Below are 19,250 nucleotides of genomic sequence, written 5' to 3'. Positions count from 1 at the left end.
TCTTAAAGATCAAACAAGCAAATTAGTTGAATTGATACCCCCCGCCAATATGCTTCTGGATACAAAAGTGTTATATTTGACACTCAAAAAAGCATTTTTTCAAGAAACAAAGGGCCATAACTCTGTTATTAACAGATGGTGTACAATGCCATTTGGCATGAATCATCCTCTCATCTATATATATACTCATACCAAGTTTCAATGAAATCCGCCAAAGCACTTCCAAGATATGGCTCTGGACGGAAGGAAAGACGGAAGGATGGACTGGACGGACAACGCCAAAACAATATCCCTCTGCTTATGGCGGGGGATAACTACACTGCTAACGCCGATATATCGCGGTTCAGGTGGGGTCCAAAGATCATCAGCGCGATATATCCGGCGCGCGATAAAACTCAAGAAATTTCTAACTTAATTGTATTGCGGTTAACTTGTCAAATTTCCCCAATGTTTTTATTTTATATACAGTGCTGCTACATATTTGTATTGTAATAATTGCAAACCAATTCTACAATAAACGTTTTCATTACTACATAAGTATCTGTGTATTTATCATAAAAACCAAAATGTAAATTATGTTTTTTATGTTCATGTACGATCCCTCGCGAATCAGCTAAAATGAAAAATTCTTGCCGTAAAAAACGTACAAAATACATTGTGCATAGATTCGTTTTAACCCTTAGCGTAACGGTAACGATATCGCGTGTTTGAATTATATTTTATTAAGAGGAAAAGTCAATGCCACATAATTCGCGAGATACCGCGGTACTTTTGTTGAAATTTGCAACGAAACTTTTAACGGAAATTAAATTATCGCAATGTTGTGCCGGCTACGAAATTTTTATTTACAAATAAATACACCCACGCCAATTTTCGCGCGCTTTTTATCAGGACAAAGAAATTCATGACCAGTACCGAAATTAAACGATTTATATACCAGTAAACTGCCATTATTACCTTTTTGTGCACAATGACACTAATTTGGATATTTCCTAAGTGTTAAAAACAACCCCAGCCTTGTGTAAACAACATTGTCACTAATCGACTGTTTTTCACGCTTCACTGCGTGCAATAATAAGCCGCGAAATATGGGGTGTTGATACTAGCTAGATCCGGTTTTTTGCTTAAGTTAGTGAATTCTCAGATTAAAACATGTCATTTAGTGATCATGCTCGTCGGTATTTTTGGGAGCCATAGCCAAAGCGCGATATATTGGACAGCGCGATATAAAGGTCCGCGATATATCGGCGTTATAGTGTAGATGGTATTATACCACAAAAGTTCATGCATATAATTGCTAGTGGTAGTCTGCATTTTAATGAACTTTGTAAAACTTCCAAGATAAATACAATTTGAATGTAATATAACCCGCTCCGTTATAACGCTGAATCCAATATAACATGGCTGGGTCTTGGCTCCAATTTTTCTCCAACCTTCCATTTCAGGCTAGAGGGTTTTCTTGACATTCAAATATGGTGGCGTCTGATGTGCTGATTGTATAATTACTCAATTTTAATCCATTAGACACTTAAGTGTGATTATCTTTTGTTTGGTGCAATACAGGTGTGAAAACAGCATGCATTTCATGTTTGAAACATTGACAGCTTTGACAAGTTTTACGATACATGTTTTACTTCAATATAATTTGTAAACAATATGAATTTAAATATTGTCTGCTGAAATGCATTTGAAAACATAAGATAAAACAAGGGCTGTTTGTAAAACATGCATGCCCCCCATATGGGCTGTCCGTTGTAGTGGCAGCCATTGTGTGAATACGATTTTTGTCACTGTGACCTTGACCTTTGACCTAGTGACCTGAAAATCAATAGGGGTCATCTGCGGGTCACGATAAATGTACCTATGAAGTGTCATGATCCTAAGCAAAAGCGTTCTTGAGTTATCATCCGAAAATCATTTTACTATTTCGGGTCACTGTGACCTTGACCTTTGACCTTGTGACCTCAAAATCAATAGGGGTCATCTGCAAGTCATGATCAATCTACCTATGAAGTTTCATGATCCTAGGCGTATGCGTTCTTGAGTTATCATCCGAAAACCATTTTACTATTTTGGGTCACCGTGACCTTGACCTTTGACCTAGTGACCTCAAAATCAATAGGGGTCATCTGCGAGTCATGATCAATCTACCCATGAAGTTTCATGATCCTAGGCGTATGCGTTCTTGAGTTATCATCCGGAAACCATTTTACTATTTTGGGTCACCGTGACCTTGACCTTTGACCTAGTGACCTCAAAATCAATAGGGGTCATCTGCGAGTCATGATCAATGTACCTATGAAGTTTCATGATCCTAGGCCCAAGCGTTCTTGAGTTATCGTCTGACAACCACCTGGTGGACGGACCGACCGATAGACCGACCGACAGACCGACCGACAGACCGACCGACCGACAGACCGACATGAGCAAAGCAATATACCCCCTCTTCTTCGAAGGGGGGCATAATAAATAAGTAATAAAGACAATGAGTTTCATCCAAACGTAAGGTCAATGTTTACAGAAATGTATTTAAATTTGTAAAGCAAACTTTTTTAAGTGTGATTACGCAAATTGTGTTGGTGGAAGTTCATCCAGTGACGGTATGAACATATGATTCCAACTTAATGTTGAATCACTTTCAAAAGCTAATGTCTTCGAAAAAAAATTGAGTAAATCACAAAAATGCACAACACATTAACAATGCCAAAAACACTGGTTAGTAAACACAATCTTTGACAAAAGCGATTTTTACAAGCTCTGTTTCATGTCAAACCAAAATACTACAGGCTGCTTCATTTCAAATCACTTTGGAAAAAAAAATTGCAGGGTCATTATAAACACTAAAAAGGTCTTTGATTAAGCATTCTGTTTATATAAGTTGTCAGCAAAGCATATTTCATAGTCGGTCGAAAGTAGCCGCCCAAAACAAATCTATGCTTCACAATTTGAATTATACCGGTAATTTAAAAACTTTTTATTTTGTAAAAAAAGCTAAAAAGTCACATCTAGGCAAAAAGGAAGTTTAAATTGATATTATTTCCATTGATATTATAACTAGAAATGTGTCACAGACACTAATGCCCCATATATCATGTTTGGATACAGAAAAATCCACCATAAATTCTACAGCTGACAAAATAACAAAGAGCAAAGACAGATAACGCCCCATTAAAATTTTGACATATTCATGGCAAGCATTTTTTTCACCATTTTGGGAATGCATGGGGCTAGGTCCCTTTGGATTGGGAACAATCGCTGTATTTTGACTAAAATTGGGAAATCAATGTTGTTGTTGTATTGCTTCAATATTGAGATTGACAGTTTTTAAATATTATATTTATTAAGGTTGAACTTATGAAGCCAGATGGGAGATGAACTATATGTTGAAATCTATAAGTTTCGTGACAGACTGGCAGAATGACCGACGGAATGACAGATAGACTGATAACGCCCATTCTATTTCCCTCTGCATTTGGCAGGGAATAAAAGAAATAAAAAAAAAAAACCTTCAATTGGGAATTTGTAGGTCCCAATTGGGAAAAAAAACTAGTTTCCATTGGGAATTACTGGCCCAAAATTTTTATAGAAAAAAACCCACTGACGGTCAAATATCCTTTCTCTTAAGGATCACTTTACATTGAAAGGTCATTATAATGTGAAAGTTTGGATGAGATCCAACCAGTAGTTCAAGAAGAGACACAAACCAAAGAGTTGGGATGCATTGACAGACGTAAGAACAGACATATGGATGGACGTACATATGTACGTAAAGACAGACAAGTGCAATGCTAAATGCCTCTGACTCTGTGATTGCATAAACATCCAGTGTTTAATTAAGATCATACCAATCATGCACATAAAAAAAACTAAATAATTAAATGTTTACATGATCGTAGGACAGTAAATGGTAATAACATTTTATATTAATGTCAACTGCAGTTCTTAAGTATTTAAGATGAACTATATACAGCTTCTTTTATAATCTTAAAAGCCCTCTATATAAAATGCCTGAAAAATTCCTGATGCAATGTCAATTGGGATAAGTCCTATAATATGTGTCTTGTTCTGAGTAAACTGGGCTTAATTCATGTGCGTAAAGTGTCGTTCCAGATTAGCCTGTGCAGTCTGCACAGGCTAATCTAGGACTTTACGCACATGAATTAAGCCCAGTTTTATCAGAACAAGACACATATGTTTGTGGAATGGCTGAGCGGATACTTCGAAAGTTGACTTTGAAACAAATCATGTAAGAGGGTTACAGAAACATTCAGACATAGAAATACCATTTTCTGAAGGAACAGGCGGAATGGGCTTTTTTGGTTCGCCTGGAAGCAAAGAAAAACATATTAATCTTGTACAAAACAATCAAAGGTGACCCTTTTTATAAAATCATCTTCCTAGGAATGTTTAGATCTTCTTCAAAACAATAGAGACATCATGGGAACCCATGTATTTAGTCCCGAACAATTTAAACTTGAATAAAACATTATACGGTCGAGCAAATGTCAATCATAATTTAATTATTTGTGAAATAATCCAATTGCCACTATCATGGTAAAACTTTGTTTTTGCAAACAGCATGAGCAAAATGTTGGAGACATTGGCTAAGAAGCACATGTAGAGTCAGTTTGTGATTTTATTATGATAGAAATTCATCTATTGTTACTTAAACAAGTAGGTAAAACATTTTACACGAATCTCGGATCGGCCTATTTTTTTTAGGCACAACGTTGAGAATTATCATTTGCAATTTGAAACTTTCGGCTTTATTAGGAGTTACAGCAGTGATATCAGATGTCACATGTGTTCAGACTTTCTATTTGCTTTTTACCACTTAAGTTACATTCACTTATAAATAAGCATGTTTACAGGTAAATAACTCCTTCATTTTCGAGCGTTCGCATAAAACTTCATTGGTTTATTTCTGAGTTTTGTCATTATGGATAATGTGATCCTTGTAGCTTTCATCCAAAAGACATTGTCTTAAATTTGTCAGTTGAAAACAACAGTTACTATGGTTTGTTATTAAAAAGTTGACAAATTCTCGGACATGCACTTATGAACACAACATTTAGACGAGTTCTGGAAAGATGGGCCAAATGCACATGCATAAAATGTCATCCAAGATAAGCCGGCCCTCTTCCTTACAGCTGATCAGGGATGACACTTTCCACACAAGTATTCAATTAACTTACTAACACTCAGCAAATGCATAAAGCCAAGTATTCCCAGAATGCGGCTCCATAGCTAATTAACCCTTTGCATGCTTGGAAATTTGTCGTCTGCTAAAATGTTGTCTGCTGAATTTCTAAAATTAGCATTTTCTTTGATTTTTTTTTCAAAGAATACTATCAGAATAGCAGACAGTTTGGATCCTGATGAGACGCCACATTCTGTGGCATCTCATCTGGATCCAAACTGTTTGCAAAAGCCTTCAAAATTCGGTTCCAGCACTGAAAGGGTTAATGTGTCAAATAAGGGAATGTACTCTTGCATTATAATCAAATTCTCATTTTTACAGAAAATACATGATTGAATTCAGTATTGCATTGTTGTCTTTTTATTTACAGCACTTTAATTAAATGAATTGTTAATTTTATTTTTCTTCAGCTGGTACATTAGAATCATCTTACATTGAAATAAAAGTGAAGACACTATTATTGAAGCTATAAACGGTCTCATATACTCTTCCATTAAATAATTGTGTTGATGGATCGTTTCTTAAAGGCTCAGTCACAGAAAATGTCCTCTTAGTCGGGTCAATAGTGTGACTTCAGAGCTGACAACGTAGCTCCTGACAAGACATAATGCAATTGCTCAGCCTGGTCTGGAGCTTCGAAGGCAGTATATGGCATACGACACAAAAATTGTCAGTATGACTGTCTGAATATTGGGTGCAGGCGAACTCAGACATAGGATACCATTAAGCATGAATATGTTACTGAAGGTTTTGTAGGTCAAATTACTCATTATCAATTGTAACATGTTAGTAAATATTAGTATTTGGCATGCAAAATACATCATAATTATCATTTTATGATAAAGGGTGAACAAGTAGAGAAAATCAGGTAATGCAACCTGTTATAATTGAAGTTACTTCATGACAAGATTTGATAAGTTCTCTAGGTTATATATCACAACACTCTTAAATATTTTTTAAGGAGGTAAATTATTTATTCATTAATTTAATAGTCAATATGTTAAACATTATAAATCACATATGCCCCCTATTGCGTTGCTTTGAAATAAAATTTAAATATATCATTTGGCAGGTTTAGAAATTAATCTCCCTTTTAAAGCTTATTACTTCCCTTGGATTGTACTTTTTTACTTTTGACCTTGATGTATAACCTTGACCTTTCACCACTCAAAATGGGCAGCTCCATGAGATACACATGCATGCCAAATATCAAGTTGCTATCTTCAATACTGCAAAAGTTATGGCCAATGTTAAAGTTTTCGGACGGACTGACGGACGGACAGTTCAAATGCTATATGCCACCTACCGGGGGCATAAAAAAGAATAAGCAACAATGATGCAAACACTAAAGCACTATTTTACCATGACAGCTTCTGTTTGCAACAATTTTGGGATCCTTATGATATCAATCATTATAAGTGATGGCATTGCACATGCAATTAAATAACTTTAAAGCATTAGTCCTGAGCTGTTATTATTTCATTTAAAAAAGTGTAATTCTAAGAAACTTTGACCAGTTTAATGTAATATTCCTATTATCATTTTATTTGCCACGTGTAAAGTTTGTTTTAAAAGAGACTATATATGAAATGCTGAAGCTTGTAAACACTAATATAAACAAAGATCCAAATCACGATCATCTGTAATGTCAGAAAACCTACTCATAAAAAAAATAAATTAAGTATTAAGCAGGGATTACGACATACAATTTTCAGACACAAACCAGTTGTTAGTTTGAACTTTTTTGGGGTTATACAAGAATGTTATGACAAGAAAAGGGAACACATAGGTTAATAGATTCAAGTGCAATAGTATTTTTTTAAGTTTTAATATGGATTTGTTATACACTCTATGTACTTCGAGAATTTCAGTTAAAATGTTCTGATTATTATCAATTAACTTTTAATATTATTCCTTGTTACTTTGAAACAAAAATTATACAATCGTTACACTATCAGTATAAGTTTAATAAATACAAAAAATATGATATGTGAACAAAATAATCAGTTTTAATTTAATCAAATATTCCATATAGACATTTTAGCAAACTCTTATTTCGCACAGAGTTATAGTGTGCTTTAACAAACTAAAGTGCAGTAAGCAAAGAATAATGAATGGTGATGTGCTTGATTAATGCCACAAAAGAGGAGGAATGTGATTGGTGGAGACACAGAAGTGTGCTTGTTTGCCCTGAACAGTGAACCAAGGAGGCTAAACACTACTATAAGAAAAAGGTAGCTACCTGCTGCTGAAACGAAACCGAAACATTCATGAAAGTTATGCCTTTTATACAATGATAATATAATATTCTAAACTAATTGAAACAAAACCTGAATACTTATACTTCTGTTTAACATATATTTGAAACAAATTTCAAAGGTGGTTAAGTCATAATCAAGTATATACATTTTATGTGAAGTGCATCAACCTGTTAACAAATTTTATATTAAGGTTTTGAGAAAAACATTCAAACATGAAAAATCATTTAATATATGAAGCGCCTGCCTAAAATATTGTTATTGTTATTTTTACCACTGATTATATGATAAATTATTTAATTTTGGCAATGGAAAAATATTTTGCCTATCTATGATATGAATGGAAATCTAAAATTCCTTTCAAGAATATAATATGCTCAATTATTTTACAACCTTATGATAATATTTCCTCACATAATTTTTTCCTTGTTTGCTGATGTTCTTCAGGTGATTATTGTGTTAATTACATGTTATACTTTAGTTTAATGCAATAATGACCTGCTTTGAGACTGAATAAATTAGAATGTGAGAGACATATGACTGCTTAAAAAGCTTGCTTGTACTTGCCCATTTAGTTACATTTTTAATTTACAAATATTCAGTGTAAAACTTTTTAAGCCTTCTGTAAACTGGAATCCTTTCTAACCTGGACAATTAGTTTAGTTGTATTTTTCCCTATATAAACATACAAAATTGGAATCTCCTACATAATAAATACATGTGATACTTCAGATTTAAATTGGGTCATGTCGCACATAATTGTACCTTTCTAAACCGTCTTTCAATGACCCACTTTCCCAATGTGGCGGACACATTAAAACAATTGACGCAGCACCTTATTGCAAATTTCCCAATCAGGCAAGTGAAATTTTGGGCTAGCTTTTTTTGTTGCTAAACGGCAGATAAAGGACATTATCTGATTATAGTATAAGTTCAAAATAAAGGAAGTGAAAATATATATGGCTATTACGACTTGGTTGTTGAAGACTTATATCTTGGAGATATAGTTTTTGACCCCATATGCCCCAGATTCATACAAGGCATTAATATTGTCAAGATGAACATTCTGACCAAGTGCCATCAAACTTGAGTCAAAAATGATACCCCTAGTTGTTATAAAAAATATAATATTTGACCTAGTTTCTAGACACATGTGACCCAGATTTGTACTAGGTCTTAAAATTGTCAATACAAACCAGGGGCGGGTCCAGGATTTCTGGTTAGGGGGGGCGGGATATTGAAAGATTCGCTGGGGGTCAAGGGGGCCCTAGAAAGCCCCTGGTGGGTGAAGGGCAAAGCCCAGCTAGGGGGTCCAAGGGGGCAAAGCCCCCTGTAAGCTCCACGATTTTAGTGATTTTGAAGGCTTTGACAAACACTTCTCGAGCATGTCACGCCTTATATACTTTCATCAAAGTACCTTCTCATAATGACAAAAAAGTGCATTGTTTAGACGGTCCAGGGGGCGAAGCCCCCCGGAAGCTTCACGATTTTAATGATTTTGAAGGCTTAGACAACCACTTCCCCAGCATGTCACCCCTTATATACTTTCATCAAAGTACCTTCTTATAATGCCAAAAAAGTGCATTGTTTATCGTTAAGGGGGAGCTTCACGAGTTTTATGATTTTGAAGGCTTTGACAACCACTTCTCAAGCATATAACGCCTTATATACTTTCATCAAAGTACCTTCTTATATTGCCAAAAAAGTACATTATGAGTTTATAGTTTTGGGGGTCAAGGGGAGCTTTGCCCCCCGGAAGCTTTAGCTTTTAGTGAGTTTGAAGGCTTTTACAAGTTTAAATAGGTGATTTATATCTAGTTAAGTGTGGAACATCAAATGAATTGACTTTACTTTGGCGATTTTAGGGGGGGGGGGGGGGCGTACGCCGCATCTGCCCCACCCCCCCCCCCTGGATCCGCCTATGCAAACACCCTGAACAAGTTTCATTAAAATTTATTCATTAATGTGACCTCAAGAGTGGAAACAAGGTTTTTTTAAGCTTTGACCTAGTTTTTATGAATGTGACCCACAATTTATTTCTGTCCCTATATTGTCCAGAAAACCTTTCTATGAATTGTTCACCTTGATTGAGTCATAAATGTGACCTCTATAGTGGTAAGACGTTTTTTCTTATAAACATTGTCAACTTCTTTGCCAATGTGTGTGACCCAGATTCAAACTCCGATTAGAAAATGCTCAGATAAACCTTCTGACCAAGCATCATCAAGATTGAGGCATAAATGAGGCCTCATTTATTGCCACATTTGTCACAGTAAGCTACAGCAGCATTTCTCTTACAAATCATGTAATTAGTTATAATTTATGTAATTGTATTTTAGTCAACAAATGCTGTTGCAGTTCACTATATACTTGTTAATATGAAAGGTGTTAAACTATTATATTTAACGGTATTCTTGCCTATCTGATGCTTAAGCTGGTTGTATGATTTAAAGTTTTGCTTGCAGGGCCCTCAATCCATTTTAAGGGAAGCGGGTCGCCACCCGCATGAGGGGGAATTTTCGCGGCGTTTAGCTTTTTGGGGAATTTTTTTTCTTACTCTCTCATAATTACATTTGCACATGTTTGCACTATATTCATTTCATTTTTCATAATTTATTATGTTTGACAAGATTAAATTGAAATAGAATTGAGATATAATAATCATGAGACACATTTTATAAAAAAAAAATAATATATATTTCAGGGGGAATTTTTCCCCCCAAAAGGGTAAAAACAGTATACTTTTCAGGATGGAGACTGCGGCCAAATTCAGCCGCAGATTTGATAGATTGAGGGCCAGTCTGGCTTGCCTAGTTTCTTTTCATCAGATTCCAAAGTTTTCTATATCTGTATCAAACATAACACCCAGTTTAACAAGAGAAAAAAAATTAATTTCTAAAGCTATTTTAACCAAAAGTAAATAAATGTAAAGAATACATATTACTGTCAGCAGGCAGCACAGAAATCAAGTGCACATGGAATGAAGCGACAGTTTTAAGCAAAGTCACTACACATCAGTGCTTGTCTACTCTACACATTTCACCAACATAATATTCCTTGTTCCCTTGAATTTACCAAGCATAATAGCATTATAAGTAATTTACATTTATTATTTATATTAATACCTTGTTGTTATAAGCAAAAGGAAACTTCAATGCAGAAATTTTCTATGTACTTATATATAACTCAGCTATTTTTCGAGTGTTTTATTATCTTTTTTAATTATTATCATAAAATATTATTATCATCTTAGCTTGAGACACTGCCATTTCCAGTAAACAAATGCTTGTAAAATATATTCAAGATCATGTAATATTAAGGCAAATATATACCACGATAATTTAAAATACTCAATCCCGAGCTGTGTTTCCCTGGCAGGTTTAAAATGTTACTTATAAGTATGTGATACATTTATAGACAGACTGATGGGCAGCCAGTCTGCTTGTACTCAATAATTTGTTGAATAATGATACCAGACAGCCCATTGCTTAGGATATGGAATGCTGCCCCAAAAATGATTTACACGCTAATAGCCTAAAAAGAGAAATTCAATGTTAACCTTTATAGCGAACAATATAGAATAAAGTCACGCAAGGTTTTGTGATCTCATAAGCAGACTAAGTAGCTCCTGACCACATTGCCCAGAATTAGCTGGAGTTATGATGGCCGCAAACGGCATAAGACCCATTTTTGAATGACATCAGTCATACAGGTGTCAAGGAAAATGCGGGAAAAACATCTTTGCTTGAATAAAATCATAGCCTACAATAAAGTTTTTTTAAATTAATGAAGGTAGCTTCAGTTTAACGTCTGATTGTCTCCTTATTGATTGCAGTTCAATCTTAGAACCTCTTTGATCTGCTACATTGCCACAATAATGTTACGCTCATAAAGGCAGGACATTCTTACAAAGGGCAGTCGATAAGCAAATGCAAGGCGCAATAACAGGGGATGATAATTATAGTGATCAATATGGCAAGGTCAAAACTTTAACGTCAGGCCTTCATATCTAATCCTCAAGATTGTGAGCAAATAACGTCATTGTATCATAATTTATCTAGAAAATCATTATTTTGATACTCTAAAACTTGTTCAATACAAGAATATGGCACTTTTGAGACTCTGATGTCATGATTTTACATTACAGTAACCCATAGAGGCCTCTGCTTCTAGTCCTTTTTTGCAGCCATATAAATAATTATGCACTAGAGGTATCCATGCAATAATTGCATCGATAAAGCATCAAATAATCACATAAATCCTGCCATAAAAGCTTGAAAGTGTATCCTAAGATAAACAATTTTTATAATGGCTATAAATGGAAGACCAGAATTTAAAGTACGTTATTGTGCAATGTGTTACAAGCTGGAAGATTAATGAATTACTTTTCTGCTCTTGGAATTTATACAAGAGCACCGCAAAACGGGTGCCACGCTCGGCTGCGAAAGCTTGTCAGAATATTTTTTTTCTTAGAGGTTACAGTGACCTTGACCTTTGACCTAGTGACCCAACAAGAGATGTGTTCGTCACAAACACCATGCCCCCTACTGCGCCACTTTGAAATAAAATTTATATTTATCATTTGGAAGGTACAGAAACCATGTCCCTTTAAGCTTATTACTTTCCTTGGATTTTGTCCAATCCAACCGTGGGGGGGTCTGTAGACAGTCAAAAATGACCAAGTCAGACATTACTAACAACCAAGGCATGTGGTTTATCAAAGAGATCATAGCCAGAGTTCATCTTGTATCTATGGACATAAGTCCACAGGTATGTTATGAACACTACTATTAACAACTAAATACATGAAAGAAATGATAATTATATAATTTAAAAAAAAATTGACAAATCAATCATTTGAGTTATAAATAATCAAAATAATAAATCTGTACAGTAACTATGAACCGAACTTCAATTCTTGGTAAGGAAAAATAAAATATGAGATTTATAATTATATAAATTACTTCCCTTGAAAATAATTGTCTCTAACAAATCTCTATTTTTAGTAGCAAGTAATTAAAAGCCACTACTGTGACTGTAGATTCACCACTCAAAATGTGCTGCTCCATGAGTTACACATGCATGCCAAATATATAAAGTGGCTATGCTCAATATTGAATAATTATCTCCCTTTAAAGCTTGTTACTTCCCTTATATGTGTATTTTTTACCGTAGACCTTGAAGGATGACCTTGACGTTAACCTTTTACCACAATGTGTTTGTCAGAAACACAATGCCGCCTACTGCGCCGCTTTGATTTATTTAACGAAAATATATACGTGGGCAGGTCAGATAACTATGTCAATTTAAAGCTTATTACTTCCTTTGACTTTGTTTTTTCGACCCTAGACCTTGAAGGATGATGTTCACCTTTTCCCACTCAAAATGTGCAGCTCCATGAGATACACATGCATGCCAAATATCAAGTTGCTATCTTCAATATTTAAAAAGTTATGGCGAATGTTAAGGTTTAAGCACGACGCCTACGGCGGACGGCGGATGATGAGCTGGCTATGACAATAGCTCGGGTTTTCTCCGAAAACAGCCGAGCTAAAAATTATACTGCTATGCATTGTGTTTCCAATCTTAAATATAAATATTGGATAAGAAATTATATCAGAAGTTGATTAGTTTTAGCCGATTCTGTCCTTTTTTCCAAAATACTTTGCACGCACCTCAAAAGCTACGTCATGCATGATATTCCAATTCATTTTGCATCTATCTTTGTCATGTGAAAATAATATATTGCATGACATATTGTATATTGAGTATATCAATCTTTAAATGCACTTTTAATTTAAAACAAGATATGTGTTTGTCAGAAACACTATGTCCCCTTCTGCGCACTTTGAAGCTATATATATTTGACCTTTGACCTTGAAGGATGACCTTGACCTTTCACCGCTCAAAATGTGCAGCTCCATGAGATAAACATGCATGCCAAATATGAAGTTGCAATCTTCAATATTGCAAAAGTTATGGCAAAATGTTGAAGTTGGAGCAAACAAACGAACAAACCAACCAACCAACAGACAGAGCAAAAACATTTATATGCTTATATATTTATTCTCATGATAAAGAGCTTTAATGCCAAAAAATATTTAATAAAGTTGTTTAAATAACTTTGTTACGTAATAAAAGATCATGTACACTTATTCTGCTGTTTGCATCTATTGATTTGTTCCTTACAGTGAATTTTAATTCCATTTGCTCAATATCAAAGCATTGCCTCTTCACTTCTTACGCATTTTTCACATGCAGCTCTTGAACTTCTGAATTATCTGGTATTTTTGCAATCAGAAGATCAGTAAATCAGCCAAAAAACGAAATGTTCTACATTGTTAGATAACAGCCAAAATTACATGGCATGCATTTGATAATAAGACCTTCTGATTGCACAGTATATTTGCTTTGCAAGATCTCTTTACAAACTCAAGAGCTGAACAAATTTTGAAGGAAGATTTCCATAGTAGGACAGAATTATCTCTTTTATACGGACATTTAAATCACCCAATATGTGTTTGGATTAGGCTTTACAAAAAATTGATGGGAGGAAAACCATGGCCAAATCATGTCCCAGTTATCCAAGTCATACATTTTTAAGTCCTAGCAACTGATTTTTTCAATCAACATGTCCATGGACAACCATTTTAATCAATCGTTTCTCACTGTTAATTATACATTAAAAAAACAAATTGTTATTTTGCAAAATCCTAATTTTACTATTTATTCAATTAACTCTCTTCACACCCTTGAACTTTTCCATAGTATCCTTTTCAATAATGCTCTATATACGATGCTCGCATTTTTAGGGACAGTATCATTTGTGAATTCCTCTTTCTAGAGTTAAATGATTATTAAGTCAAGCTTTTACATCTTAAAACTGTCCTTATTTGAAATTCACCTCTTGAACAGTCACCTCTCGAGGTCGCCGTGTTGTAATAGATAAGGTGTCTGCCTAGCGACCTGGTGGTCATGGCTTCGATCCTCACTGTGGGAGCATTCTTTAGAATTCCCACAAAGACACCAGGAAACAGACTCGAGAGCGTTTCAATAAGCCTGAGGCTTTCGATGCAATCAAACTAAAATTAATAGGTTTAAACTAGTAACCTCTGCCATTCTCCTTATCTGACATCATTGCTTAAATTTTCAGATTTTAGAGTCAGCCCAGGGTAACAGTTATATTGTGAGTTTACTCATCTCATCTCTGTATAACATAATGTTATTATCAATAAATGTGTTTTAACTTATTATTTTATTTGTAGACATTAAAAATTGGATAAATGACAAATGATAAGTTACAAATTTGTATGAGTTTGATATGCAATAAATAAAAAATCAATATAATGAAACATTGTTGAAAAATAACAATTAAACTTCAACATGGCTGAAAATGACTGTCACGTTGCATAACTTAATGGCACCTTATTTCAATGGTCTGATTTAAGTGCACAATGGTTTATATATTATGGTATGTTTTAAACTGTAATTTGGATTTTGGCATGTTTTGCTTTCAAGTTTTTATAATTGTCTAAGCTTCTTTAATTTAAAATTAAATGTTTACAGAACAGCATAAACAAAAAGGAACACATAAAATGTAGTCTTTGATAAAATAAGTAAAGCAACTTGTGATATATCTTTTAATATTTGTCAGCTGTAACATACATGAACCTTTTCAATAATGTGAAAAATAAAAAATAAATCTGGTAAATAATTAAAGCAGTATACCACATCTCAGCATTCAATATTGATTACGCTTTTATGAATAATTGTCAATTATTTCAATTTATCAATGCATTTTGTTGTATATGTATAGTATACAAAGACAAGTGAATTTTTCCACTAAATAAGTTAAATTTTATATTAAGTTATCATCGGGCAAGTTAGATTTATGTGAGATTTTTCCCACCCTGCATGGGTACACATTTGTACGGTGTTTTTTCCCCATTTGTTCAAGTTCTTTTGACTGGTGTGTTTTAAATTGATTTAATCTCTCAAACCACCTTTAAATTTATTTAAAATACAGTGCTACATTTAATTATAAGCAGTTTTGTAAATTCATTTTATATTCAGATCATAAAATCAATATGTCACTAAATACTTAAACAGGAAGATGGCATAAATTTACATACATAGGGCATATCCAGTATTTTGAGTATCTCAATACAATTTAAATATATTTTTTCATTCAATACGCCCTAAATGTTAAGTTTGTAAATATTAACTTAATTAATGTATTTTATTGCAAAAAAATGACCAAACAAATGGAATCATTAAAAATCTAAAAATAACTGTTTTGATATATAAGTTTAAATAAGCTATCTAATTCGCTTAATCATAATGTTATTTTAATGCAACAAGATCAAATTGGAGTGAAATAAGTCAAATTTTGATTCAAGACTACGCTCCACATATAACCAATTTGCAAGTTTAGGCAAGATACTTGAAATTGCGTCTAAGGTACTGTTTATCAATTTATGAAATAATATCAGAAAATTGTTCAAATTACTGTACATTAATTATATATGTTAAACAATTACAAATTCTTTCAGAATTTTGATTTCCTGGAGCATAGTCGAATGTTATTAATAATCAGTTGCCAGATTTCACTCAAACAACATTCAAGACAAAGGAAGGATAACTCACCTACAGACCAGGGTTCCAGCTCCGCTTTGCCATATTTAATTGGTTTATAACCCTCAAAACCAGCACAAACATACGCATGTCCATCCTGAAGATCCTCAATATCCACTACACGACGCCCGCTACTTGGCGTAAAAATCTGCCGAACACCATACGGCAGACTAAGGTTCGATGGAAGTTTACCCGTAAGATCATTAAGAAGGTCATTAAAATTAAAATAACGATGTGGCGTTATGTACAGCTTCTTTCCTTTGAAGTAACGGTCACCATTTACGTAAAATCGCACTTTTCTTGGCCGTCTGAGGTCACGGTATCGATCATCTATGACATCACGATGGGCCTGGGATACCGTTTGAAAGTTGAAGGCCCGTCTGTTCATCGTTTCAGTCATTTCAGCAGTTTTATGGCTGGAATTCTGGTTATTAAATATTCAGTTCCCTGCTTGCACGTCGTTTCTAGATCATGAACAACCATGGCATCTGAAAAATAAATTTCAAAATACTTATTAGTGTAATAACATATGTTGCAACTTACGCAGCATCTGTGCTACATCTCCTTCAAAAGGCCATTGTTCAAACACTGATCTCCAAATATATAGAAAAAAACATCGGACACTTGGCTATTGGTTCATCAACCTTTACAAGTCTAATTCATGGGCCAGTTAATTAACTTTGGGTCATGAACAATTGCAGCCATAAATTGGTGTGAATGAACTTTTCATGAATGTTACCATGAATGAGTTCATGAATCAATAGTTCATTCATCAATAATATGATATAACTATCAATGGTATCATACCAATATGGAACTTAGGTTCATGACAGTTCATGAACTTAAATTGATTTAAAAAAGTGGTCATTTGATGAGCATAAACTGTTCATAAACTGTTGATTATGACAGTTCCACAGGCATTGGTTGAAGCCTTTGAATTAGAAAATATGTAATATTGCTGGCAGAGTTACAAGGCAATTAAAATTTTCTATTTGCATCATTAGTTCCTGAGATAGCATGCGGAAACTCCTTTAAGAAATTATTCCTTTAATCAAAGGGCACAGAACTCCCTGAAAAATCATTAGAGAACAATGACATGAAAATATGCGCATGTCCACAGTATCTGGGGAGCTGTGTATGAAACTTAATATCCCAATAATTGAAAAGTTCCAAATATCTCCAACCAAAACGTAAGTACCGGATGGATGGACAGATGAATGGACTTTTATGATGTTCAAAAATCGTTTTATGCCGCTTCAAACATTGTTACATCAAAATCAGACTCTGAGGGATGAAGAAAGCGTGACTTTAGACAGGTCATAGTTCAAGGTCATCCTGACAGATCAATACCACAAAGTATGGGCATGTCAGCTAAATGCTAAAAACAGTTGTAAACATTATCCAAGGATTGGGTATGTAAAATAGATTCCACATACTTTGGGAAGAAAGTTGTGATAAAAAATCTTGTTTAATGTTTGAAAGACGTATTTGGGCCATAACAGTACAAATAATATGTTAAAATTGTAAATGACATGGGCTCAAGTAAAACCAACTACTGGTTCTAGTCCCTGGACCCAAGAGCGTTTCAAATAAGCCTTAGGCTTTTAATGAAATCCAGCTAAAATAAGTAGGTTTAAACTTAAAATACACTTAAGATCATGTGAACATTGAACACATGATGTAAACATATGAAAGTCAACTTAATTAAAAGACAAAGAGCTTTCTATACAATCAATGGTCCATATTTCATGGAGTTGAAAGCAACTATATAATAAACTCTCTAGTTATCATTTATATTAATGTAGTAGGATTATAAAAAAAACCACGTATTTGTCATCAATAATAAGGATTATTATGTAGAAAATTAAAATCAATATCAGTCATATAACAAATCCAAAATACCTCTGACAATAATAGATATAAAGCATTTATCAAGCTCTCCCAATCTGAGGGCTTGATAAAATATCTAAGATTACATTCATACTCAGCCTTCAATTAAATTTGCAATATAAAAACATGCCTTACAGAATAAATGAAATCTATTAAGATATATCAAACTTGTTTGATCTGCATTGATGTTTCAATCGAATGTACCTATTTAACCACTCACTACAAATAATCATGTGTCAAATTATGCAACTTACACTGCAATAGCCCTTGAATTCCTTGATTTTGAACTATATAGCAGCATTACAAACACAAATTTCCACATGATTTAACTATCAAAATTTCAAAAACATATCAATATAGAATAAGCTGTATTTTTTTTTTCATTATAACAGCAATTAAATCCCTACCACAATTCTTTCAAAGAATTACAAAATACTTCAAAAAATATCTATCCTTATGGTTATAATAACACTTGAATTTAATATGTCACAGCATATCTCTTACAATAATCCATTGTTTTCTTATCTGTATATGCAAACATTATTTTACCCTACCAGAGAAAATACCTTAAGACTGGCAGATTATACCGTGACTTAAATCTACCTACCAGCCAGTGTTGGCTTTAAATTCCATAGTGTCAAAATAACCATTATAACACATATAATCCTTCAAGGTAAAACATATAATCTCAAAATTAAGAATTATCTTTCAAATCACTACTACATTCTGTTTTTCATTCCCTTAGCAGTGCTCGTAGTTTAAATATCCCAGTTTATTCAGTACACACATTTTAAATTTCAAATTTCATATTCTGAAAATCCAATACAACGGTGCTGTTCACATTGTACCACGGACATTTTGAATAACACGTTAATCAAGGCGTAAATGGCAATAAAGAGACAATTCTATACTGTATAGGCGAACATAAAGCAGGTTGTATTTCAGCCACAAATCCTTATAAATGTCTTAACAGATATTTAAGGTCTCTAAACACTTACCACTTACCAATATATTTGAGGTAGAGATCGATAATTGGTCACTGAGCACAGCAGATAGATTTACGTTAATAAGATTATCTGTCAAGTAGCTATAATTGAATATATATTGGACAGGAAACAAGGCCCATTTGAATTTTACACGTTAGGTTTTAAAGTGGATCATTTGCAAGTGTTCAAGGTAACAAACAATCCGGATCTTGGTTGGAAACCTCAGTGTTATTTAAACTATACTTTTACTTCTGACTACTTTTATTTGTCAACCATTTATGA

At 33.8% G+C, this 19,250-nt stretch overlaps 1 protein-coding gene across 4 annotated transcripts in view; it reads right to left on the bottom strand.

The window, feature by feature from the left end:
* LOC127859301 (serine/threonine-protein kinase DCLK1-like) overlaps positions 1-19,250 on the bottom strand; it is a 78,998-nt gene that overhangs the window by 37,352 nt on the left and 22,396 nt on the right. Inside the window, exons 1-3 of one of the 4 annotated variants that reach the window (XM_052396557.1) lie at positions 18,590-18,839; positions 16,105-16,580; positions 4,284-4,328 (exon numbers count right to left, since the gene is read on the bottom strand). In XM_052396557.1, the coding sequence (XP_052252517.1) occupies positions 4,284-4,328; positions 16,105-16,492 (433 nt within the window). In that variant the 5' untranslated portion in view covers positions 16,493-16,580; positions 18,590-18,839. Of the gene's footprint in view, positions 1-4,283; positions 4,329-16,104; positions 16,581-18,236; positions 18,422-18,589; positions 18,840-19,250 lie in introns of those variants that run through there. The other 3 variants (XM_052396555.1, XM_052396556.1, XM_052396558.1) reach the window with 3 other exon arrangements.

This window comes from Dreissena polymorpha, chromosome 15 (assembly GCF_020536995.1).
Source record: "Dreissena polymorpha isolate Duluth1 chromosome 15, UMN_Dpol_1.0, whole genome shotgun sequence".
In the NCBI taxonomy this organism is placed as follows: domain Eukaryota; kingdom Metazoa; phylum Mollusca; class Bivalvia; order Myida; family Dreissenidae; genus Dreissena; species Dreissena polymorpha.
This window is presented reverse-complemented; position numbering and strand designations above follow the sequence as displayed.